At 42.7% G+C, this 26914-nt stretch overlaps 1 protein-coding gene across 1 annotated transcript; it reads right to left on the bottom strand.

Annotated features, from left to right (window-relative positions):
- Window positions 1–1021: 1021 nt before the first annotated feature.
- Window positions 1022–4401, bottom strand: LOC147428532 (phenylalanine ammonia-lyase G1-like). Its single transcript, XM_086496387.1, has 2 exons — window positions 4090–4401; window positions 1022–3420 (listed from the first exon to the last, which is right to left on the bottom strand). Exons 1-2 carry the CDS (start codon window positions 4225–4227, stop codon window positions 1264–1266), a joined length of 2295 nt encoding a protein of 764 aa, XP_086352513.1. The 5' UTR covers window positions 4228–4401; the 3' UTR covers window positions 1022–1263.
- Between the last annotated feature and the right edge of the window lie 22513 nt (window positions 4402–26914).

Here is a 26914-nt window from a genome sequence, read left to right as displayed (position 1 = left end):
GTGCCACAATTCAGTCGAAGAACGCTAGACAAGCTAGGAGTGATCGTGCAGGCTACAACTTTGCAAGTGCAATCATTGCTTGTTGAGACTTAGTGTATTGCAATTTGGACTTAAATTGGAAGACCAAGGGAAAATTTGAAGATTGTTGTAGATTAAGGTATCAAAAGCCTAGTTTTTCAACATTTCAAAGAGTGACAGTCGATTCTAACTCATTTGAGTTTAGTGTCAACCAACTCTTGTAGATCCAAAGAACATTCAACTGCCGAAATTGCCTTGGCACAAGCAGTCTTTTGAACCTCTGACTAGAAGGAAATTCTACTAAGTGACATCAAAATCTGCCAAGACAGTTACAGTTCGAGTGAAGCATGGACTCAAGCAGACGAGCAGGCCTAATACATTGGACTAACCCTATGTCATAGTGAATTTATTCTTTCTTTTGAAGGGATTTTCTCCCTCCTTTTCTTTGAAGACTTTGTATTCTTCTTCTCTCTTGTAGTACATTGCTACATTTTTCTTTGAAAGGTATAGAGAGGCTTCATAGATTGTAAAAATAAACTTGAGAAAGAAAAAAAACCTACAATATTTTATTCAAAACAACAGGTTTTCTTTTTCAGTGTTTTTCATACAATGCATAACATCATGAGCTTTCGCTCGAGAGGCACCGCATACCTAGCTAGGTACGATTGGGGGCAGGGGACCACTGGCCCCCCCACCGGGCCGGCGATCCCCTACCGCCAATCGTACCTAGCTAGGTATATGGTGCCTCCCTCACAAAAGCTCATGATGTTGAGGTAAGTCACAATGTGGAATTATTGTGAGAATTTGTCCAAAACTTCTTGTGTATGACGCTGACCAAGATGCATGGTTTCGGAAAAGATAGGTTCGCTTTATCCAAAGCCAAGAAATTACTCTCCGAAATATTAAATTGAAATATAGATATTATATATTTCATATCTATCTAGATGTTAACTCCTCAAATGTGGCATTTTCCTCGTCTAATCACAATGTAAGGATTCGAAACTGGCTCAATAAATTAATTTTCCAAAGCTTTGCCAGATGTGTAGCTCATATGGTAAATCACTTGTACTATTCTATGAGGTGGAAAATTGAAGCCTAAATGGATAATTTAGCATGCACAAATTATATACCAATGTGGACAAGGAACAGGCTCCCCCTGTGCCTCACCATGCCATTTTGTTGTACTGGAAAAAATTGAACATAGGAAGGGGCCAAGGCATATGCCATCAGCACTGCATCTGCCTTTCATGGTGTGAGAGACCAGTACCCTCTGCCCACAGAAGACGAGGGAGATCTGGCAGAGTCAAACCAGGCCAAGCTGGTAGGGTCCAATGGAGCAGGGGAAATTGGGACCATGCGTGGCGTGCATGGCCCCAGTAAGCCTCTCCATCCCTCCAAGCACTTCAACAATGGTGCCATCATTTTCCCTTCAAGCATTGCTATGAACACCTTTTCTATATCCTGTCCCGGACTATGAGTCGCATTGCCCCGTAACAGCGCCGTCCCGAGCTCTTCCCTCACAAATTTATAAATGGGATATGTCCTGCACTTCACTATCCCATTTGCCACCACATAGTCTCCCTCTTCGAACCTCTGCCTCACCTTCGGCACATGCTTGTTTAGTTGCTTTTTCAGATGCTCCTCAAACTCTGTGATGCGATGGAAGAGAATGCCGTTGTCTGCTTTGATTGCTTGCGCTGCGAGCGTCTCCCTCACCTGTAGCATGAGCGCATACCTTGAATTTGATGCATCATCGATATAGGAAAAGATAGGCTGGTTCTCAACAACCTGCATAAGCTCCTCCTCAAGGAGACCCCTATACTCCAAGAGCACATGGGCATCAACATCATTGCTACCACTTTCATTCTTGTTGAAAAATGTTGCATTCATAGCATCCCTCAAGAGGTGCTTCAAGATAATGCACAAATGCTCCTCCATGTGCCGCAAGTCCACTGCTTGACATAGGGCGACCATGAACGTAGCCGACATGAGCTTCAGTATCTCAATTGCCTCTGCGGTCTGCCTTGCTGCGATGAGCCCAAGAGAGTTAACATCCTGGTTATGCTGCTCTGCACTTTGCACATGTGTTGTGACCGGGTTGGCCAGATATTGCAACTCTGAGCAATAGGCTGCCATGGCTATCTCTGCACCCTTGAAGCCGTAGTCGAGGCTTGGGTCGGGTCCCCCGCTGAGATTGGAAGGCAGTCCAGAATTGAAGTAATCACACACAAGCTCTGAAAATTGTGCAAACATGAGTTTTCCGATAGCAGCGAGGGCAATGCGAGTGTTGTCCATGGAGACCCCAATAGGGGTACCCTGGAAGTTACCCCCTTTGAGAATCATGTTGCGGGAGACGTCGATTAGTGGGTTATCATTCACAGAGTTGATTTCCCTTTCCATAGAATGCGTAGCCGCACGAATGACTTCAATCTGCGGGCCAAGCCATTGCGGCGATGTGCGAAGTGCGTATCGGTCTTGCTTTGGCTTTGATAAGGGATTTTTTGCATTCAGCTCAGCTGCTTTTTGCATTAAGGAGCTTCCCTCTAGCAAGAACTCCATCACTGCTGCGGCCTCAATCTGGCCCGGGTGATGCTTGACCTGATGGGTGAGGGGGTCCGTGAATTCGAGCTTCCCCTGCATCACTTCGCAAAAGAGTGCAGATAGAACTTCCGCAAGCAACACCAGCACATTGGCATCAAAGCATACATTAGCTGCAACAGCGGCCCCAACTGACGTACCATTCACGAGGGCGATGCCCTCTTTGGGGAGAAGCTCGAAGGGTGCATCCATGCCAATGAGCTTGAGGGCAGCACTCGCCTTGATTTCTTCACCTTGGGAAGTCACTGCGATGCTGTTGGGGCGGCCGATGAGAAGAGCAGCAATGTAAGAGAGTGGAATGAGATCACCAGAGGCGGTAAGGGAGCCGCGGAGAGGGATTTTGGGAATGATATCTGCACTGATGAGCTTGACAAGGGCCTCCAAAAGATCCCATCGGATGCCGGAGAAGCCCTGTAGGAGGGTATTGGTGCGGATAAGCATAGACGCTTTGGCGTATTTCAGTGGCAAGGATTCCTCATCCACACTGATGATACCTGCATTGAGGAAGCGGATGAGCTCATATTGGAGGGTGGCAGCCTGGCTAACAAGCGCTCCGCCAGCTGCTGACGCTTTGGCAGAAGTAGCCCCAAAACCACCCACGAATTTGCCAACATTTTCTAGGACCCAGTCTGCAGATCGATCGACTTGAAGCTTTGCCTTGGCCTTGTCGAGTGCCACGTGAAGACCAATGCTCTCCGTAACAGCTGCAACCTGGCCTACTGTCAATCCTTCACCACATAGCACCACTTCTTTGGCATTCAAAAATTCATGCACCATTTTGGTCACCTCATGGAAGTGGCTACCCTGCAAGCATTCTCACCATTAATTTCATACTTTCATTCAAGCGGAAGTGAAGAGCTTTTTGTGGCAGCATATGCAAGATTATCTACACATACGTTTGGAATTTGAACTTTGCAACATGCAATCAAGGAAATCCTTTGCATATCCAAGGCTAGATTATATAGACAAAGCTGCACTGTTTGGGATACCCAAATCAAGCGCCCCGCTTACAGATTTAAGTGTATTTGGGCTTTTCCCATTCCTGCTAAGCATAGCTCTCTTAACTGGCTGATTTTACAAACGGGTTTGGACCGGTAGCTGAGCTAAGAAGACTAATCTTAGTACAGGACTTTGTCATAAGTGTCATGGATTAGAAGCTCTGCCAAAATGTTTAGCTTCTACTCCAAACTCAGGCTTTTGATGCAAGCTGATAGTATGATTCTGTAAATTTTCCCTTGGGAGTAGGAGCGGGAGAAGGAGTTTGACGACTGGCTCGTGCAAGGCTCCATGATCCATCAATCAGCTGCGTGGATACACACACTCTCTCTCTCTCTCTCTCTCTCTCTCTCTCTCTCTCTCTCATGCTGCCTTTGATGATGAAATGCTTGCACTACATGTGATTGTGGAGGAAGCGCAAATTATCACTCTTGCAAGATTAGCCCATAACGCTTTCACTAAAGGTAGGTAAATTACCTGCATGGCATCTGCTGCCTTGCGCCAATGAGGGATGGTGAGGGTGAGGCCGACATCCGTGGGCGCCTGCCCCTGCAGTAGGAGAGGAGCCGGGCGGGGAACCATTTCACGATCAACATCAAATGCCCCTGTGGTCATGTTGTTGCAAGCTGATGTGCGTATATAAGTGAAGAGGGTCTCTCTCTCTCTCTCTCTCTCTCTCTCTCTCTCTCTCTCTCTCTCTCTCTCTGTGTGTGCGAGTCACCTGCTGTACCTCGCTCCTGCTTATAATAACATGCAGCTCCTCTGCCATCATTCACCGAAGACAGAGTCTTCAGAATTTTTGGAGCACGTGCGGACATTGCTCAATGGAAAATACCAATCAGAAGTCGGAAGGACCAAGGCTAGAAAAATATATTTTTCCTAACCGAAGAAAATAAGGGCAAACTTGAAATTCTATCGGTTTTTAGGTCAATATTTGAAGCTTTTGCCGGTAATTACATTAAAACTTGTGTAAATTTGCCGGCTTTCTGCAAGGCAAGCTCAAAATCTAACCGGAATTTATGATTTTAGCCGATTAAAATACACTCTACCCCGATTTTTTTCTAACAGTGGGAAGGACTCAGGATTTGAAATTTTACAGAACCCAAATGACTCGTTCAATCCATTATTTCACCAAAAATGTTTTTTTTTTTTTTTGGCATGTTCACACATGCTCCGATAAGGGGCCTACCCCTCTAAAAAGCCCATCCTCGTCTATAAAGGCCACGGGTGAGAGTCGAGGGATCTACGAGGGAGATTCAATCCACCGTTGATCCCATCTCCGCCATGCAAAAAGTTTTAGACTCCCCGCCGTCGCGTTGCAACTCAAACCCCTAGGACTCGCGCTCCCTAGCCAGCCCGCCTATCGTGACACGTTGAAATGATGGTGACCCTTGTACTATAAAAGATCCCCCCCCCCCCCCCCGAACGGCTACGTTGATCCAACGGCCCAAAGCCCCCCGCCGTAGATCCCCTCACTTATACCCCGTGTCACTTATAGACGAGGATGGCTCATGACGCTCACATAAAACCTGTAAGAGTTGCATCCCACTGAGGCCCTGGAACGCTGTGCATTTGATGGTCATGCTCACTGAGAGAGAGAGAGAGAGAGAGAGAGAGAGAGAGAGAGAGAGAGAGAGAGAGAGAGAGAGAGAGCGAATGGTATGCTAGACCTAAAATTTTGGTGCTAAGTGCTATATTACATTTAAAAGGCTCATGTGACACCAAAGAAATAAGTATGGCTACTTAAATTTACGCTTCAAGAAATGGTTCCCCATTATAACCATAACAAGAGCAATACAATTCAGGAGAGAAAATGTGGACCGCTTTCACCAAAATGAGTATCCACTGCTACATACAAAAGCACTCTTTGAATTGAAGTTTTTAAATGGACAAAATCTTTAAAGATTGATATATTCAGCGCTACAATGAGTGACCTTATCAAGAATTTCATGTACCTTTCTTGACGTTTGCATCATTGGCATTTTGAATTGGAGACCATCCACGAAGCACCTCCAAACATGTTTCAAAATCTTGCCACTTGTTTTCTTTTTGAACATTCCAATAATCTGTGGTTGGATCTCTCCTCAAAAACACTAGCTTGACTGTTTTTTGTTTTTTCATTTATATTGAACACGACAATAACCTTGAAAGATGGAGTAGACCTGGAGGAGCTGCTTACAGCTAGTACTACATCCCTTATTTCCACCCATGGTCGTGCACATCCAACATTTCCAGGTTGTAGCAACTGAATTCAAAAAATGATGTCATTCATTTCATATATCACCTTGTTCCAGATGATTGCGCAATGGTAGAAAGAAGCTCTTGTGCATATTTTGGTAGAAGCCACTTCTTTTTGCGAGAAAAATTCACATCACTATCACTATCACTCTCATTCCAGTGACCTTACCAAGTTGAAGAGAATCTATTCCTTGGCCTGCATTTATAAACTCCCCAATCAAGAACAATTCAATGCTTCTGTTGTGCTCATGCGACAAGAAACCTATAACCTTGCATACACCCATTGCTTTATTTTGATGGCCTAAATTGGTATTGGTGCTTAAATTGATCACCACATTGTCTTTCTCTTCATATCGCTTGCCGCATATGTATACTTTTCAGTAATAGAATCCCTCTAGATGAATATATTGTTGGCCCCAATAGATCTTCAAAGAAATGATCCCCCAACCTTCAAGAGCCCTTTTTGTTGCTTTCAAACCATGTATTGAAATTCCCTTTCTCTGAATCAGCCTTTGAGAAATCTTATACAACTGTGTTGCTTGACCTTCAGAGGATGCAACTGCTAATAAGCACAATAGATGCCATCTCTCACAAGTTCTTAGTTTCATGCCAACCTTGGAAAAATCTTTCGGCAATAAAAGAGTCTCATGTATGCATGAGAGTATCCTCTCTAAAGGTGACAATCCATCCTTCTCAATCTCTAGCTGTTGCAAGGTTCATGATCAAAGCACTCAACTGTTGGAATTAGGGTTGCAGAGAAACGCACACAGCTTGGAGAAGACGAAGGAAGCTCAAGGCACACAATAGAGAGTGTATTACTTAGTGTGCAATGGAAAGATAGATAGCCCTAGAGTGATGGGCGTATATACAATGCACGGGGGAAAAAAACCTCCTAAAGAGGGAAAAAATGCCCCGGCGGTCCTAGTGTGTTCACACACATCACTACCACATGTATATGGTAACAAATCCCCCCTGGAGTGATGCGGTGAACGAGAGCTGGCACATGAGTAAAGGGAAGTGCCATGCCCTGAGGACAAGATCAGTCCACAAAGGGGAGTAAGCCCAAAGCTTTGTGGAAAGCCTCAAGCTTCTCACGAGACAATGCCTTTGTGAAAAGATCTGCAAGGTTGTCCTGTGTTGGCACATAAGCCAAGCTGGTCTCTCCTACTGAGAGCCTCTCCCTGACATAGTGGTAATGCACCTCAATGTGCTTTGTGCGAGCATGAAAAACTAGGTTCCTCGTAACTGCCAATGCGCTCTGACTGTCAGTGTAGATAGTGTTGGCAGTGTCCTATCCAACACCCAAATCAACCATAAGGCGCCTGAGCCATACACACTCAACCGTAGCTGTGAAGACTGCCCTGTACTCAGCCTCACAACTCGAAGTGGCCACAGTAGGTTGCTTCTTGCTCAACCATGATATACATGAACTGCCAAGCATGAAACAAAAACCACTTGTGGACACTCGCGTGTCAAAACAACCAGCCCAATCTGAGTCTGAAAAAGCATGTAAGTCTGGCGGCAATGATCCCCCCCTTGGAATAAAACAAGCCAAGATGTAAAGTGCCACTAAGGTAGCGGAAAATCCTCTTGACAGCCTGCCAATGCTTAGACCCTGGGCTATGCATAAATTTGCACCTTTGAGACTGAAAACTGAATATCTGGCCTCTTGTTGCATACATAAAGGAGGCAACCAACAGCAGTTTGGTAAAGAGTGACATCAGCAGGATCACCAGCATCATGTAGACTCAACTTCAAACCTGTTTCCATGGGAGTGGCAATAGGTTTGCAATCCTCAAGTCCAAACTTACATAGCAATGTCTCTATGTAACTTTTCTGACACAAGGCAATACCACCATCACACTGCTTAAACTGTATACCCAAGTAATGATGCAACAGCCCCAAATCTTTCATCTTGAAAGTAGCATTCAAATCAGCCTTAAATTCAGAAATATGTCTCTCATTTGGTCCAGTGATCACCAAATCATCAACATAAAGAACCACAATGAGAAGTACATCACCCTCACGCTTTACATACAATGTGCTTTCTGTTGGACTGTTACGAAAGCCTCGTTTAACCAAATGAGTGTCAGCTTTCTCATACCAAGCACGAGGAGATTGCTTCAACCCATACAAAGCCTTCTTACATCTGCACACTTTGTGCTCTTGTCCTTTTATGACAAAACCGCGAGGCTGCGTTACATAAACTTCCTCAAATATGTCACCATTCAAGAAAGCAGTAACAATGTCTGATTGATGTACATCCCAACCAAAATGAGCTGCCAATGCACATAGAAAACGCACAGTAGTCATACGACAAGTGGGAGCAAAAGTCTCTTCATAATCTATGCCTTTTTGATGTGCATAACCCTTTGCAACAAATCGAGCCTTATGGCGATCCATCTCACCATCCGGCTTGCGTTTCAACTTGTAAACCCACTTCGTACCAATGGCCTTTTTGTCAGGAGGCAAATCACATAAATTCCATGTGTCATTTTCTATAAGTGCATCATATTTTGATTGCATGGCAGCCATCCAATTTTCTGAATTTTGTGCTTCATCAAAAGTCAGAGGCTCCTCAACATCATGTAAGCTAGACACAACTAAAGCATAACAATCTGATGCATAAGATGCATGGCGAGACCCTAAACGAGTACGACTAGACAAAGGTGCATCCAATTTACTGTCATGCAAAGTGTGCACCAACCATTTTGGCATACCTCTAGCCTGCTCATTTTCAGCCCTTTCCTCATCAAGTACATCACGTACATCTGCATCAGTAATAGGCTGATCTACAATATTTTCAGAAACCCCCATAGGCTGTACATTTGCCTCATTGGAACTTACATTCGTATTTCCACCACCGAAAAGAGGCAACAAAGTGTCATAAATGTCCTGTGAGCTTACATTACTGTCTCTAGTACATGACAACAAGGGCTGAACAGAATCTTCCACAAATACTACATCCCAAGAAACCAGGATACGTTTTGTTTGCGGATGATACAACCTGTAACCTTTTCTTTCAGCACTATAACCAACAAAAATACATTTGACAGCCTTATCATCCAATTTTCTGCGCTGCACTTGTGGCACCAAAGCATATGCCAAACAGCCAAAAACACGCATGTGCTCAATAGAAGGTTTTCTATCATGCCATGCTTCATATGGAGTAATAGACTGCAAAGCTTTCGTAGGACACCTGTTAAGTACATAAGTGGCACACATAATGGCCTCAACCAAAAAGAATGCGGCAAAGCTTGACTTTTGACCATACATCATGCCATTTCCGTCAGTGACCTGTTTTTCCTCTCAGCAACACCATTTTGCTGAGGTATATAAGGCACTGTACATTGGTGTGTTATCCCACGACTAGCCAGAAATGCATTAAATTCATGAGACATATACTCCCCCCCTCGATCGGAACGGAGGGTGCCCATAGTACATTTCCAGAAATTTTCAGCCATAGCCAGAAATTGTTTGAAGCACATAAAAACTTCGGACTTCGCTTTAAGCGGAAATACCCATGCATGCCTGGAGTAATCATCAATGAAAGTCACGAAGTATAGGTAATTGCCCAAGGACGGAGTTTGCATGGGCCCACAAACATCACTCTGCACAAGCTGCAACCTGCATGTGGCCCGAACTGAACCATCCTTTGGAAACTTAGAACGCTGCATCTTACCCAAAATACAGCCTTCACAAACATGTTTGACAGGTGCTTCAAGAGGTGGAAAAGAAGCAACCATATCAGATTTCTGCAAACGCAGCAAACTGGCAATATTCAGATGACCAAAATGTGCATGCCAAAGTTTTGCATCTGAAATAGCCCTTGAATTTGCAACAACATTTGCAAAAATTTGTCCACACTTGTCATACAAAGTGAGCTTATACAGCCCACGGCACAAAAGGCAAGATGCAACAATTTCATCACCAAAACTGAGATCATGAACAGTACATCTGTCATCCACAAATTTGACTACAAGTCCAAGTCTAGCAAGTGCGGATACAGACAAGAGATTCTTCTTGATCCCAGGTACATAAAGTGCATCAACAAGTGTGAAGGAAGTGCCATTAGCAGCAGTGAGCACAATCTTTCCAACTCCCTGAACTGGATAAGAGGCGTTGTTGGCAAAAGTGACTGAATTCCCATGAGGGACAGACTCGAGAGAGGTAAACAATTCACGATGTGAGGTAATGTGCTTTGTAGCACCACTGTCAAAATACCACACATGTGAATCTGCAGCAACTGACAAGCATGCATCATGGACAGCAGGATTGTAAGTGCACTCTGCGCTAAAAGCCCATTCTACATCAACATCAGCATTACAGTCTCCTTTCACAGAAGACTCAACAATGGCTGCATTTGTAGTGGAACCAGCATTTGCATTGGAACCACCCTCTTTCTTCTTAGTCTCTTTGGCCTTCAACTTAGGACACGACTTGATCAAGTGATCATTGGCTTTATAATGATGGAAACGCATCTTCTTTTTGCCCTTATCACCAGAATTTCTAGACGAAGTACTACTAGCAGAAGCATTAGGAACATAATTTTTGCCACTCGCAGCAGAACCATAAGAAGTGGCTGCATCCTGTTACCACCCTTTCTTTGAGAAGCAATAAAAGCCTGTTCAACTGCACGCTGCCTAGTCCTGTTTTTTCTGGAAAGTGACTCTTGCAACAGCAATGTTCATAATGCATTAAACTTGACAACTTCAGGATTTCCTTGGGTCATAAGTCTCCAAGTACTAGCAAAAGTCTGGTAGGAATCTAGTAAGGCATCAAGAACATTCTGCACAAGGGAACTGTCTGAAATGACTTCACCTGCAGAAATAAGCTGCTCATTGATATCCTTGACACTAGCAAGGAAAGTGTCCATATCATCTTCCTCATGCATAATCTTCGACTCCAGCTCTTTACGCAGCAAAGCAATTTTAGCCTCATTGCGGCTTGCATAAAGACCTGCCAAGCCTGTTTTGCACATTTTGCTGAACGGATGTGAGGAACAATGGTGCGCTTCACAGAAAACGCAATCAATGCATGAGCCTGCGCATCCTTAACATCCCAACGAGCTTGTTCTGTCGTAGGCAAAACAACTCTAACAGCTGCAATCCTTGCAGCAAGACCTGCAACATCCTCAACATCGCCTACATCCTCAGAACCAGGACGTACATCAATGCTCTGCACAATGTTCCAGACACCCTTTGACACAAGAACATGTTGCATCATATAAGCCCACATAGGGTAGTTTTCCCCATCCAACCTGTCCTCAGCAGCAAACATCTTGAACACATCTGTGTTGTTGTTGTCAGCCATGGTAAATGCTGCACCTGATGTGAAAACTACCCGAAAATAGGAGAAACGGAGCGGGAACAACCTGTGCTATATAGCACAAACCGTAGAAGACTATAAGGCACCTGTTATGCAAAAAAAGGCACTGATAGAAATTCTGCACAAAATGACGAAATAGCCTGTGCAGTACTTACTGCCTGTAGTGGAAACGGGAGGCCGAAATGAGCCCAAATCAAAATTCTGAGCAGACCGAGCTCTTCGATTTCTCCCAAAAAAAAAATCGACCTGCGATCGCTCGCCAAAGCTCACTGAAATCAGAGAAAGTGAGCAAGCGTGTGCTGGAGCAGCTGGCGACTAAGCCCGAGAGGACGTGACCTGCTCTGATACCAATTGTTGGAATTAGGGTTGCAGAGAAACGCACACAGCTTGGAGAAGACGAAGGAAGCTCAAGGCACACAATAGAGAGTGTATTCCTTAGTGTGCAATGGAAAGATAGATAGCCCTAGAGTGATGGGCGTATATACAATGCACTGGGGGAAAAAACCTCCTAAAGAGGGAAAAAATGCCCCGGCGGTCCTAGTGTGTTCACACACATCACTACCACATGTATATGGTAACATCAATATAATAATGAGTTTATGTCAACTCATTGAACCTATTATTTGTTGGAATCTCTACGATCCCATGCTTGCTTTTCAACTCTCTTCCATGACCCTTAAGGAACTTTGGATGTATTCAATCAAGGTATTTGATAACAAGAGTTAAACATAATATACTTAAAGCACAAAATTACAATACATTTTGTGGAGGTGGATTTCAATAGCACTTCCAAATTTCTTGTACAACTTCAATTTCAATAATAGCTACCAATTTGTACATCTCTCTCTCTCTCTCTCTCTCTCTCTCTCTCTCTCTCTCTCTCTCTCTCTCTCTCTCTCTCTCTCTCTCTCTCTCTCTCTCATGGGTTATGGTGTGCCATTGGTCAGATACGAACATCTTCACACCACCTTGAGATTGAAACTAGTAGGTTCAGAGGAATACAACAATCAACAAGATATGCCACTTATGCCATACATAGCCAGCTTGTAACGGATTGGTCTCATTGTTTATTTTGGCCTTTTGAAGGCGTTAATGTATCATTTTATTTCATTTCTCCCAATATAGGTCATTTTGCCCTTCTTAAGGAGTTGATATGTCGCTTGATTTCATTTCCCCAATATAGGTCATTTTGGCCTTCTAAAGGCATTTTATTTCTACCAGCATAGGTCTTAGTAGGTATTAATATAACATCTCTCTCTCTCTCTCTCTCTCTCTCTCTCTCCAGTGGCTTCAATTATGCTTTACAAAATGCAGATATAGGGACCCTCAGTGGACTGTCATGGTAGATCTGGCAGTATTTTTATTTTGTACTTGGTATCAAATTCACCAGTTTGTGTTGGTTTTGTCTCATAGGTCATTTTGGCCTTTTGAAGACGTTAATATATCATTTCATTTCATCTCTCTCTCTCTCTCTCTCTCTCTCTCTCTCTCTCTCTCTCTCTCTCTCTCTCTCTCTCTCTCTCTCTCTCTCTCTCTCTCTCTCTCTCTCTCTCTCTCTCTCTCTCTCTCTCTCTCTCTCTCCCCCAATTGTATCGATGATCACACATATCCCACATAGTACTAGCTAGTAGCACTCCTAGAGTCACTTTTAGCATCTCTTTTTGTACCTAGACATGGTATCAGATTTACCATTTTGTATCGGTTGATCTCATAGGTCATTTTGGTTATCATGTCATCTCTCTCTCTCTCTCTCTCTCTCTCTCTCTCTCTCTCTCTCTCTCTCTCTCTCTATGTGTGTGTGTGTGTGTGTGTGTATCTAGCGACCACACATAGTACCAACTAGTAGCACTCCTAGATTCATTTTTAGCATCTCTTTTTGTACCCACATAGATTCACCAGTTTGTATCACTTTGGTCTCATAAGTCATTTTGGCCACTTCAACTTTAAAGACATCATTAATGTATCATTTCATTTCATCTCTCTCTCTCTAGGTTTTCAGTCGCAAGCCTGCCTCTATGTGCAAGCCTCCTACTCTTGAGTGGATGTGCACCTTGCTCCAATGAGTCCTCAAGTGGCGGTAGCGACGCTTGCAACATTCGAGATGGGCAGTTTGACAAAGTTGGAAATCTTGGAGAACTCTCTCAAAGCCTTGGGAATCTCATGCAATTATAGAGGCCACGATTCAACTTGCCAGCTTTGAAGGAGATTCGTAGCGGTGTGCCGCTTGGAGGGAGTGCAGTAGAGCTGTCGCGTGGGTTTGGAATCCCTAGCACTATAGGCTATATTCTATATTTATTGTCACATTTTATCATTGCAGACCCTTATACTTTTTTTAAACCACAAATATAAAAAACCAGCAAATGTTTCCATATGCATTTGAGGACACGGCTTGTGGCAGGTCCCCCCACTCCCTTCTTGAAATAGTCATCACACGACCATGCACATTTACTTCCAACCGGCCCAAAAAATATTGCGCACGCCTCGTATATTAGAGCTAGCCATGGTGACACTTGCAACCTTCAGGTACTTGCTCATGCAACTCTCCCCAGCAAGGTGCCGCCTGCTACCTCTTGCTAATCATTGGCCATTGAACATGATTGAAGGATTAAGGCAAGTAAGTTGTTTAATGCTAATAGATGAAATCTTTAATCAAGGGCTTCTAAAAAAGACATCATGCTTGGAATTATATAGGTTGATGCTAGCTAGCTGAAAGGCGTGGGAAATGGAGAGAGAGAGAGAGAGAGAGAGAGAGAGAGAGAGAGAGAGAGAGAGAGAGAGAGAGAGAGAGAGAGAGAGAGAGAGAGAGAGAGAGAGAGAGAGAGAGAGAGAGAGAGAGAGAGAGATGAAATGATAATATTACTGTCTGTGATAGGCCAAAAAGGCCTACGAGACCAAACTGTTATAGACTAGTGAATCTAATACCATGTTCGGGTACAAAAAAGAGATGTTAAAGTGAATGTATATAGAAGAGATACTAGCTAGAATTGTGTGGGGGTATGTGCAATCACTGATACAATGGGTGCCCAATACAAGAGGGTGATATAATGGGTCATGAGTCTATCCTCATCCGTACTTTGCATGTCGAGATAGGATGGATTGAATCGTGAGCTGTAGTCCCCGTCAATGTTGTGAAGCCCCTCTCCTTAGCATGGGTGTCTTGATCTCCCTAGCTTCAATGTTCAGTCAATGAGACGATATCATGGGTGTGAGTATGAGCTGATCTTTGCAGTGGTGGTTGATGCTCTATCTGTCCGGTAGAGAGAGAGAGAGAGAGAGAGAGAGAGAGAGAGAGAGAGAGAGAGAGAGAGAGAGAGAGAGAGAGATCCTTGCAATGCAATAAAATGAAATGATATATTAATGTCTTCAAGAGGCCAAAGTGACCTATGAGACTAGAACATAAAATTGTTGTACATAAAAATAGAGGGAGAAGGGCATGAAATGATTTATGAACGTCTTCAGGAGGTCAAAATGACATATGGGCCAATCTGTTACAAACTGGTGAATCTGATATCATGTCTAGGTACAAAAAAGAGATACTAAGATGAATCTAGAAGTGCTGCTAGAGTCCAAAGAAATAATAAACATAGTTGAGGTATATAAACAAGGACGGACAGTGGAGCGGGGGGGGGATGAGATAAAATGATAAATTAATACCTTCAAAAGGCCAAAATGACCTATGAGACCAATCCGCTATAATGTGGAGAGAGAGAGAGAGAGAGAGAGAGAGAGAGAGAGAGAGAGAGAGAGAGAGAGAGAGAGAGATGTTAACCAATCTATCCTAGTTGGGGATATGAGAAATACTACTAGATCTGTAAAGGATGGGTCTCAAGAGCCTCACGGGTTCATATACAAAAGGGGGTGGTTTACCTCAAATAAAAGATAGCGGCCCAAATATCTCCCTAAATAGATGACGGTACCCTGAATCAAGGCCTTTGCCTTCACCTTTTACTCCAAAGAGGGAGGGAGGGAGAGAGAGAGAGAGAGAGAGAGAGAGAGAGAGAGAGAGAGAGAGAGAGAGAGAGAGAGAGAGAGAGAGAGAGAGAGAGAGAGAGAGATGCCATTGTTATTATGATTGTTCACATGCCTCCAATAGTGGCCAATAACTGGCAATTTTTGTTTACAGATCTCATGCTCTTACATCAAAACATGGAGAAAGAGTGCTTAGAAGGCCTCTCTTGCTGGAATGCAAACAAGGGAAGTTACTCAATTTGTTAAAGGCTACTTAGGTTTTGATCAATACACATGCACCATACTCAAGAGTGACACCAACGGAAGCAGTCTTCTATTTATGTATGTGCCTTTATGGGAAGCTTTGGGAGTGGACATACCCACACACCGAGTTGCATTGTATAGTTGGGCACAAGATAAATTTTTGACCATGAAGATTTACTTACCGCAACAGAAGCATGTCCATGATAATTACAAGGTGACCTCTTCCACTTCCCTACATTACAGTACTACCTAACAATGGATCGTTCAAAAAAATCCAATTGTCATCCTCTTGTGGTAAGCATGATTCTTGGCATGACAAAATTATTGATCAGGTTTTCTTAGGAGAGTTGTAACGTTTTGTACATTGAGCTTCTAGAGCAGATTCTAAAGTGTTCAAGACGTTGATTAAAATATTTATCCACTTTGCACGTCTCTGTTTATAGAATTTTGGAAATGACTCTCCTCTAAGCGCAAAGTGGATAAATATTTATCCACTTTGCACGTCTCTGTTTATAGAATTTTGGAAATGACTCTCCTCTAAGCGCAAATATACCTGATGACTTGGATCATTCAAACAAAGAAGTGAGAGAGCTAGATTGTGATCTTTTCCACAAAATTAATTACATACATTTACTCAAATTTGGCTATGTTTATTGGTGTTGGTGTGTAGTCAACATGGAAGATGTTTGATCTGATGGAAACTGTTGAAGACCATGGCGCTGCAATCAACAAGAATTTTGTAAGGCCTTCTTTTTAGTATTGGTTATGTCATGGGACTTTTCTACTTATAGATGATCTTTTATGTAGGTGCTTAACCATGCATTAGTAGACCTTGACAACAAAAGTGATACGGAGACATCTGGAGGGGTAGAGTTCTTTGGTTTGTCATCTTGTTGAGCTAAATCTTGTGACTTGCATGCTAGTGTCAATTTTGTTTTAAGATGATGATGCTACACCGTCCATTACCATATCAAAAAAGAATCCAAAGGTCATGTGCTCGAATGAGCTTGTGGTAAATGTCCCAAACTCAAAGTGTGAAGTAAAAACTCTATCTATTAATGGTGCTTGAATGATATTTATATGTTTACTTATAGTGTGGAAACAAAGAGAAAGGAAATGTGCCTTCAAAGAAAAAGGTTTGAGATTGGTGATTTGATGTCATTAAAGGGCGTCCCCCTTTAAAAGGCTCATGCAAATCTTGTTTTTGCAGGCTTTGAAGCATCTCACAAACAAGAATTCATCTAAGAATGATGTCGTCATTGCAAGGATTTTCTCATCGTCAACACTTTGGTAGAGACTTTAAATCTCTATTTTTGTAATGTTTATGAGATGGAATGGTTTTTGCACGGTGAAGCAAGAGAAAGTGGAAAAGCTAAAAGAGTTACCAAAGTTCCTGCTAGATACAAAGAGAACAATTGTACCATGGTACAAGCCCTTTTCTTGGTATACTAATCTAATAAATCATGATTGAGTGTTGTGAATTGTTTCTATTTTATTCTAGTTTTGTAAGTCTAAAAAGAAAATTTGATTCCTTCCCATAACGAAGTCACATTATTGACTCATGTATTGCTACTAACATCTTTGGTCTTACAAATGAGCATGTTACATTGTAAATTTAGTAGATTTTTTGTCAAGGTCCTTACACGAGTGTAATATAGCTTTTGCAAAATAGGGCACTTAGGATGACAACAAACAAAACAATAGCTCTAAAATTGAAGGGAGAGCACAACATAGACCTCGTGTATAAGCAACTAGCTAGCTTTTTAAAAGAGTTGCAACCGACTACTCCAAAGAATCGTTTGATTTGAAGAAAGAATACCAAGATTTGGAGGAATTGGATGTTTAGTGTCTTGGGCAATTGGGCAAAACAAGATTAAGCTCAAAGACACTAATGATAAAGATATGGTTCATGATGAAGTTGAAGTTTTTTAAAATCAAGTTCATTATGAAACTTTGGTGATATGCACTATCTCTATTTTTGACATCTTCTTTGGATAGTTTGATATGTATTGTGCAAGTGCATATCTGCATTTTAAAGTTAAAAGATTTTGTGGGTTTAGCTATACTTGATATGATCTCAAAGCATTGCTCGTGTTACATTTTTGAATGCTTGTATGATAGTTGATTGATCACTATTAACAATTTAGCCATAAAAGATGTTTGAGTTAAGGTTATCTTATAATTTGGATACTTTTATGCGTACATTAGGAAATTTCAGAGGTCATTTGGAGGGCCATATGAAGAGAGAAAAAAATAGAGCGCGTCCAATGAGCACGAAGGCTACGTTACGTAGGAAAGTACGTGGAAAGACTCAAAAAATAAGAAAATAGCATAAAACTTTCACGAATCTAAGATTGTAGCATCGTAATTTCCTTCCTTTTACCGAGCTTTTAGGTGCTTGCATGTGGTCCCACTTCTGATATTCTCTTATGGTCATTAACGTACTGGAGGGTGATTATTAAGCCCACACAAGATATTGGAATTCTACAACACTTTCCCTCCATTAGAATGCTTTCAAAGTGAATCTCCCTCCACTAAAGCTTTTCTCTGAGAGCTATGGCTTCCACGTCTTCTCGCCCAAGAAGCTCCAAGTGTTTACTGTCTCTCACACCAACAACCAACAACTGCACTTTGCCTAGAAGGCCAAGTAGTAGCATATCCTCAATTAAAATATCAACTTCAATAAGTGCAGAGAACCAATGGGTTGGACAAAGGATAAACAAAGGTTCATGGGTCCTCATGCAACCAAGAAGACCCAAGAGGTCTAGTGGTATCAACGTTTACCGCTCAGCATGGAAGGCCAGAGTGTTGGATTTCAAAGTTGAAATCGGCAAAAGATCTGTAAAGGAAGTTCTTGTTCAGCATGTGTTTACCCATCCAGAGGTGATAGCAAACGGTGGAAATGTATCAGAAATACATCAACCACGTTGCAATTGTAAGTACTCTTGACATGTGAACTTACTGATACTCTCATTATAACTTTTCTTATATATTTTGCAATGTTTCTCCCGCTTCTTATGAGCAATGTCTCCATTCTTCACAGCTCAATTACATTAGATTTTTCATTTTTACGTATTGATACTCTTAGTTTAACTCTTCTTATATATATTGCAGATATTTATCCCTCTTCTTATGAGCAATGGGAGCCTGTGGAGTGCATAATAGGCCTCTTCCATGTTGTTCATGCCCACATTGGTTCTCTACAGTATTCAGGGAGGAGCAGCAAAAGCCTGGCTAATGAGGGAATATTTTTTTATGACCACTTCTACCAACTCAGCTCAGGGAATAAGAATGGCATGTTGGTGAAAGTGCCTCTACCAACCGATTGGAACACTGTGGACTGGCCAGTTCCCGAGGAAACAATGGTGGAGGCAATGCGAAGTAATCTCTACAAGGATATACAGAGGTCTCTACGTAGCTCTATTCCCACCAAACTGGTTAGAATTGCAAACTTTTGTCCTGTTGCACTCTTCATAGAGTTGTTTCATAGCTACAACATCCATGTTACGAAAACTATGTTCATGTGCAAGTCATTTCAGCAGTCATCCTGTGACAAACTTCTTGACAGAGGATGGTATGTAAAGGAAGAGATTGGTTTACGGTGCGAGGCCGCGCTTGATACTCTAATTGTCAAGTACATGATTGCAAGCCAATCATTGTTACTCTCGTTTTGGTATATGCGATCACAAATTCTCAATGGTAAGTACATTCCTATGGACCAGGTTTCTACAAGTTTGGAAGATAATCCTGATGTGGATGTGAAAGTGATTGATAAAGAGCATGGCCTATTGTTGGTGGTTACAATAAGGGAGCTATGCAGTCTTCAGCATTTGCGGCATGACATAATTGAAGAGTCAATGGACAGGGACCTATCAGATTTTTCCTTTTTCCTAGTTGGCCGTAAGGTGATGCGGCGAAGGGAAAAAGATATTTTGTGCAAAGAGTTGGATGGTCGGGTTGAAGTAGTGTCAATGTAACAGATATTATTGTGAACCCAAGTGTATACAAATGACTTTCAATACATGAAGTTTATTGAGCTCATTTGTCAATTGTGCCCTGTGAAAAAGTGTGCTTGAAATACATTTCTTTACCATGTCAAATCTCTCTCTCTCTCTCTCTCTCTCTCTCTCTCTCTCTCTCTCAATGTTAGACAAGACAAAGACATGATAGAAGAGTCATCTTAATTCATTAGAAAGTACAAACTCGTCCGTGAACAATGGACTAAGATACAATTTCTGTAAGTATGGAATCAGAATGTCTTCAAGGTAAAAATCGAAGGAATGCCCCTCGAAAGAAGGTGGTGAGATAGTTGTTCCCGGCGGATTTAGTTCTCCCTTTTCAGGAGTATCATCAATCATTAGTGTATTAGTTGCATCAAAGGGTACACCGATTTGGCTAAACGGTTTGTACAAAAGAGGTAAGTGTGGTTTTTTAGGGTGGTAGTGGCCCTCAACGGTAACGCGTTTTCTTTGATCATACAAAAAGGCAAAATCTGACGTGTGAGCGCCGCATACATTGCAAACTATTGTAACTAGTGGCGACAAGTTTTGCCTTTGCATTGAAGACCATATGGCAACTCTGAAGCGCGGAAGAAGAAACTGAATAAATTCCTTGGTTCCTGGACGACGAACCACGACTCGACAAGTTCCCATCCGAAACGTTTGCAAATCCTCAAAGGGTTCTGTGTCACCGAGAGGCACGCGCATCAGCAGCAATCCATTGACGTCCAAGATAATCAACCTCTGTAAAAGTTGACAAGTACATATAAGTAGTTAGAAGCTTAACATATTTTTCCATACTTGAATAGACATTACCAGAACAACCATATCTACAGGTAGCAAGGGTCCATACTGGGTCTCTGTAGTGTTGATGTCGTTGTTGCTCTCCTCTGCTTTAGCTTCATCATTCACATCTTCATAGTCATCATTCACATCTTCATCAAGGGTCTCCCCCATGGCTCTTTCTGCCTCATTCAAGGTTTCCTCCAAGGTCTTTTCCTCTCCCTCGGTTGACCGGCTTGCCTCATACATCCTTGCCTGATCCATATCACTTTGCTCATCCCTAGGCCTGCTTTCCTCATCCATATCCTTTTGCTCATCTATAGGCATGCTTTCCCCATCTTGGGTTTCATCCATAGGCTCTTTTGGCTCCTCCGCTGGCTGACTTGGCTCTTTCATTGTCTCCTCTGGTTGTACACTAGCACCTTCCATATGCTCATTTGACCTTTCCTCATCCTCGGCTCTTTCATCTTCTACTGATATGACCCCCTCATCCCGTTGTGATTCCACTATATCGGATGCAGGGGTTTGTCGTGGTGGCACGTCATGTATTGTCATATCAATAGTGCGGTCATCCAAGCCGCTATCTTCAAGCTCTCTGGGGCTAGACATAGTAAGCAGGTGTTGTATTAAACTTACCTGGTATCTTTGCAAATAATCATATGTGTAGTTTTTTAAAGCACTCTGCAAAATTGAAAGACCACATGGTGAGAATTCTTTTATAAACTAAACCAAAACTGACTGAATGCATTGCCAAATGGTTACCTTAGTCATGAAAGGTTTTAATGCAAAGTAGCTTTGCAGGACATATTCTGCATGGAGAAGACATCTCCAGCCGCAAGAATTTCCATCGGTTTGATTTGGGACAGGTACATCTTTGATTGGGGCCTTGTATAGTTCATACCTTCCACATAGCTTGCCATAGGCAAGCAACAACCTCTTTATACAACTGCACAAAGCAGCGTCAAGATGTTAGCATGAGGCTTCAAATTTACATGGATATCTATAAGAAACACTTTCTGATACAAAACACTTACAGCCTAATTTCAGGGTGGGTTCCTTTTATTGAATTGAACACCCACACTGCTGGTTGGTCAACATCAAGGCATATGAAACTCCAGTGATGGTTGTTCTCATATGGAAAGATGATGACAGTAACTTCCAGCATAGCACAGTGGAGAAACCAACTCTCAAAGGTCCCAGATGGACTGTTCTTTTGTCTAATAATCATTGACATTTGTGGATCAAGAAGAAACACCTCTGTGTGGGTGTGCAGTGGGAGTTGACTTTTGATCAGGCTGCAGAGAGTTTACCTGAGTTAGCAAACCTATTATCTGAGTTTTCAAAGCTAGCAAGATAGTAACACTTACTTAAGACAAGCATAGATAATTGTGTCTGAAATCTGAGCATCTGGATTCTGCAATAAATTAATGTCCACTTTTTCTAGAGCTAGCTTTCTGGCTCCATCTACAAATGGTATCTCTGCAAGCAAACCATCCTTCATTGAAAGTAGAGTTTCTTGATTGCTTGCCTCTATGGACAGGGTCACATTGCATTCTGTTTGCCTCTGGGACTCCACTGCTACTTTTGCTTTCTCCTTAAGCTCTGCTTCCCTCATGTCCTCTATTTGGCGAGCAATAGTCTCTGCCCTTGCCCTTGTATTCACATCATGTGTGACATCTACAACTGTGAGTTGTGGCACTAGCTCAGGGGGGTATAACAAAATTTCCCTCATTTTCTTATCCCTACAGACATTGGGGACCAGTAGTTTGTCATACCTCCACCTTATTCTTTTCAGTGTCTCACTATCTTTGTCCATTATAGTAACCCTGTGGACATGGGCTGCAACAATGGTGATGTCACTGAAGTACTCCAGTAGGAAGTCCTCTGCTGCTTCTTGTAGAGCCATTAATGCCACCACCTTCCACCTTTTGGTGCCCCATGTAGCTTCTTCACATATGGACCTCACCATCCTCTAAAAGGGCAGCTTTGGTATGCATAAATCTACACATTTCTGTGCCTTTCTGATTTCTCTGAAAAGTCCCATGCATGTTTGTAACTTCTTCACCCTTGGACCTTTCAAAATTTTATTGGGTTTTCCAGGTCTTTTCTTTGGGGTTGCAGATCTGCTACTTGCCTTAGCTGCTAATCATGGTCCCTTGCCTGCCTTCCTTGCAGTGGCTTTTGTTCTAGCCATTTCACTGTATACAAAAAGAGGAGTCTCTCTCTCTCTCTCTCTCTCTCTCTCTCTCTCTCTCTCTCTCTCTCTCTCTCTCTCTCTCTTTCTATAGCTTAGCATATTTAAATAGAGAGAGAGTGAGAGACTCCCATTACTAAAGGCGCGCGTGGAGCATGTTTTGACCTCAAAAAACACCTCCGCGCGCCGTTATTATAAGGTAAAAGAAAGACTCACTCTCTCTCTCTCTCTTTCCCCCGCCTTACATCCTCTCTCTATAACACTCACACATACAAAGGTCGATGCACAGTACTAACGGGGCGCATAGAGACATGCACACCGGTTATGCCTCTCTACGCGCGCCTTTAGTATAGAGAGAGAGAGAGAGAGAGAGAGAGAGAGAGAGAGAGAGAGAGAGAGAGAGAGAGGCTCTCTGTGTGTGTGTGTATGTGTGTGTGTGTGTCTGTATTTGTGTGTGTGTGTGTTTGTGAGTGTGTGTGTGTGTCTCTGTATGTGTGTGTGTGTGTGTCTGTGTGTGTGTATGTTATATTTGTGTCTCTGTGTGTTTGTGTGTATGTTATATTTGTCTGTATCTGTGTGTGTATGTTAGATTTGTGTGTCTCTGGGTTTGTGAGTGTGTGTGTCTTTGGTGTGTATGTTATATTTGTCTGTATTTGTGTGTGTATGTGTGTGTATGTTAGATTTGTGTGTCTCTGGGTTTGTGAGTGTGTGTGTCTTTGGTGTGTATGTTATATTTGTGTCTCTGTGTGTTTGTGTGTATGTTATATTTGTCTGTTTCTGTGTGTGTGTGTGTGTGTGTCTGTGTGTGTGTGTGTGTATGTTTTATTTGTGTGTCTGTGTGTTTGTGAGTGTGTGTGTCTCTGTGTGTGTGTGTGTGTGTGTGTGTGTGTGTGTGTGTGTGTGTGTGTGTGTGTGTGTGTGTTGTGTTTGTGACTGTATGTGTGTGTTGTTTGTTAAGACAGAGCTAGATATCCAATATACTGTGACAGAAACAGAGAGAGAGAGAGAGATAGAGGCAAAGACAGAGGGAAATTTCAGAAGCAGAGGGAGAGAGATAGAGGGCCAAACCTCTTGAGGACGTAGACCTTCGTTATGTCTAAGATGGGTCGGCTTGCTGTCGGAGACGCAGACGACGGCTCTCTCTCTCTCTCTCTCTCTCTCTCTCTCTCTCTCTCTCTCTCTCTCTCTCTCTCTCTCTCTCTCACGAGGTGTGGTTTTTCTCTCTCATCACTACAAGAGGCTATTCATATTAGCGACGCTCACACAGCGACGCTCAAAAAAAAAATCCCGACGTCGCAAATTTACAAGTAAATTTGCGACGCTCATAGCGACGTCGGCTGGGCTAAAAAAAATAACAGAGAGCGCCGAAAAACTCAGATCTCAGATCTGAGTTTTTCGGCGCCCTCAAGCAAGGAGCAGGTAACACTCTCCCTCTCTCTCTCTCTCTCTCTCTCTTTCTTCTACACACACACACACACACACACGAGGAGAGGAAGGAGAGCCAGGTATGCTCCTTCCCTCTCCTCACTCTCATGTTCCCTTCCCCTCTTTCTCTCTCTCTCTCTCTCTCTCTCTCTCTCTCTCTCTCTCTCTCTCTCACACACACACACACACACACATAGTGTTTTTGAGAGAGAGAGAGAGAGAGAGAGAGAGAGAGAGAGAGAGAGAGAAAGAGTACAAACATAAACAAAAACGCACACACACATACATAAACAAAGAATGCACACACACATTGAGAGAGGAAAAGAGAGAGAGAGCATGCATAAACAAAAAACGCACACATTGAGAGAGGAAAAGAGAGAGAGAACATGCATAAACAAAAAACACACACATTGAGAGAGGAAAAGAGAGAGAAAACATGCATAAACAAAAAAACGCACACACATTGAGAGAGAAAGAGAGAGAAACTAATTTAACGTCGTAGGAAACTAATTAAAATTAAAAGACCTAAAGATCTAGCCAACGAGGAGTTGAACTCAAGACCTATTATTCAAGAGGGAAATGGCATAACCAATCTATCATACTTGGCATGGGTGATAGAAAGGTTATACCATTTATCTCTTTTTATTGGCACACACATCCACACACGCGCACACACACAAGAAGAAGAGAGTTATAACGTCGTAGGAAACTATCCTAAAAGACGTTAAAGATTAGGTTAGATGTAGACTTACGTTAAATTAGATTTAGGTTTATTTAAGTTAAATTAGATTAGATTTAGGTTTATTTTTAGTTAGATTTACGTTTATTTACGCTAGATTTAGATTTACGTTATATTAGATTAGATTTAGGTCTCCATAGACTGCGATGCCTGCATGAAGCGGGTGAAGAAAGCCCTCAATGGAATATAGGGTATTGCTGCCTTCACTCATGGTGGGCTTCGTCGATCCAAAAGTACTGGTGAAATGTCTTCAGAAGATAGGGAAGAAGGTGGATCTTCAGGGCGGCAAGAGTCACTACATCCCCGACAATGACCATCTAGACAACCTCTAGTCATTCAACAGCAACTTCAAAGTTAGTAACAAGAGAAAGAACGGTCCAAAGGGCCAATTGCTGTCGTCAGATGTGGATGGAGATGAGGCAGCGTCACCGTCGGAAGTTAACTCTCACATCTTTAGTGATGAGAATGCCAACTCTTGCCGAGTTATGTGAAAAATTATGTGTTAAATCAGTTTTAAGGTTCTTATAATCCCTGTTAGTTTAGTTCTTTGTTTTTAATATAACATAATTTACGTTAGATTTAGATTTATGTTATATTAGATTAGACTTAGGTTTATTTAGGTTTACCCACACACACACACACACACACACAAGAAGAAGAGAGTTTTAACATCGTAGGAAACTATCCCAAAAGACGTTAAAGATTAGGTTAGATGTAGACTTACGTTAAATTAAATTTAGGTTTATTTTTAGTTAGATTTACGCTTATTTACGTTAGATCGAGTCCACGCAAGAATTACTTACAGTTTAGAGTTTAGAGTTAGACAAAGAGTGAAAAGATCTACTGTGAAAAGATGTTAAGATGCTGTGAAGTGCTACAGCTAGAGAAGAGGCAAAGGGGTTTTGTCCACTACATGCAGTATCATGTAGACGTGGGTCTGTAGATTTCTTCTACCCACAAATATAGGTATTGACCAATAAAGACGAGATTACAACCCGGTGGTTCTGATCTCTGTGCACCTCTAGACCGAGGTGTGCGGGGATTGGACATGACTAGAGAATGTGAGGTAGAGAGAGAGAGAGAGAGAGAGAGAGAGAGAGAGAGATAAGACGAAGAATGCCAATAGAATATTAAATTTGTTGTTTAGGTTATAAGATTTTTATCCTCATTATGAGTAGTGACGAGGATGTGGGACCGTCCAACCGAAACACCTATCTCTCAACGAGGGTCTTATGTCCTTGTAATCAATGCAAGCATGCTGTGCGACGGACAAGACGTGTTTCTTTGCAGCATGTTCACAAATTTGGCGAGTTCGATCCATCTATTATAGATCGAGTTGTTGCCAATTATAACTCGTCGGACTCTGACGCTGGCCAACAAGCAGCAATCTTGCAACCCAATAGACGTGTTCGCAGGCGCTTTGGTCAAGCAACATATGTGAGGCCACAAGATGTAGCCTCTGACAGCTCGGGGGATGATCATGCAGAGCACATTCCCAACGAGGCAATGTTTGAGCCCGAGATTGATGAAATGATCGAGACGATCATGGATTCAGAAAGGCTTATCTATGATGATATGAAAAGTGAAGCTGATACGCCATTGTATAATGGAGCACGTATGTCTAGATTGAAAGCACTCATTAGTTTACTTTAATAAAACTCTAAATGTATAATGATCTAATAGATTTTTACACGACTGTATCGTATTTTTATGTTGTGTAGATTGCTCCATCCGCATCTCCCTCTCTTTCGGAGCATTCGGTGCGCTCCGAAGCTTCGGTGTCGACAAGACAATCTTCACACTCGTCTAGACACCGGCGCTCTAGTGGTGGCGGTTGTTGTGGGGATTCCGCCGCCGATGCCTCCACACTGCCTCGTGTTCGACGAGGCTCTTTACCCTCCCCTTCTTTGCCCGCCCCCACACCAGCCACAGCATCGCCATCTATGCCAGGTTTTGCGCGGCTGACTGTTCCTAGCAGCTACACACCTCTACCTACTCCGCCAGGAGCCACCCCACTCGACACTCCTCGCTTCGGGGCCCAAACGCCTATGGAGACACTTGACGTCCATACCCCCATCGACACGCCGCTAGAGACCCCTGCCGGGACACCCAGGTTCACGCGTCACCGGCCAGAGGGCTTGCCTTACTCCGTCGACTTCAGCGGCGGCATCATCATGGATGATGACGGTAAGAAGGTGATCTCACGCATGCGTGGTCTTTGCTCTCAATTGTTTAAACACTACATACTAAACAAATGGAGTGAAGTACCAAGTGATTTAAAAGCTAGAGTCATCAGCATACTTCATGATGAGTTTCCCGTTCCAACACGGGATCAACGCTTCCATGAAGACCTGATGAAGATTCGAATGCGCGAATACTGCAAAC

This window comes from Adiantum capillus-veneris, chromosome 23, assembly GCF_014529385.1.
Source record: "Adiantum capillus-veneris isolate H3 chromosome 23, ASM1452938v2, whole genome shotgun sequence".
NCBI lineage: Eukaryota > Viridiplantae > Streptophyta > Polypodiopsida > Polypodiales > Pteridaceae > Adiantum > Adiantum capillus-veneris.
The sequence above is the reverse complement of the archived record's forward strand: the minus strand, read 5'-3'. Positions and strand labels throughout refer to the sequence as shown.

Coding starts and splice junctions, on each gene's coding strand:
- LOC147428532 (XM_086496387.1), bottom strand. CDS start 4,227: ATGACCACAGGGGCATTTGATGTTGATCGTGAAATGGTTCCCCGCCCG. Junction 3,421..4,089: donor AGGCAGCAGATGCCATGCAG/GTAATTTACCTA, acceptor GAATGCTTGCAG/GGTAGCCACTTCCATGAGGT.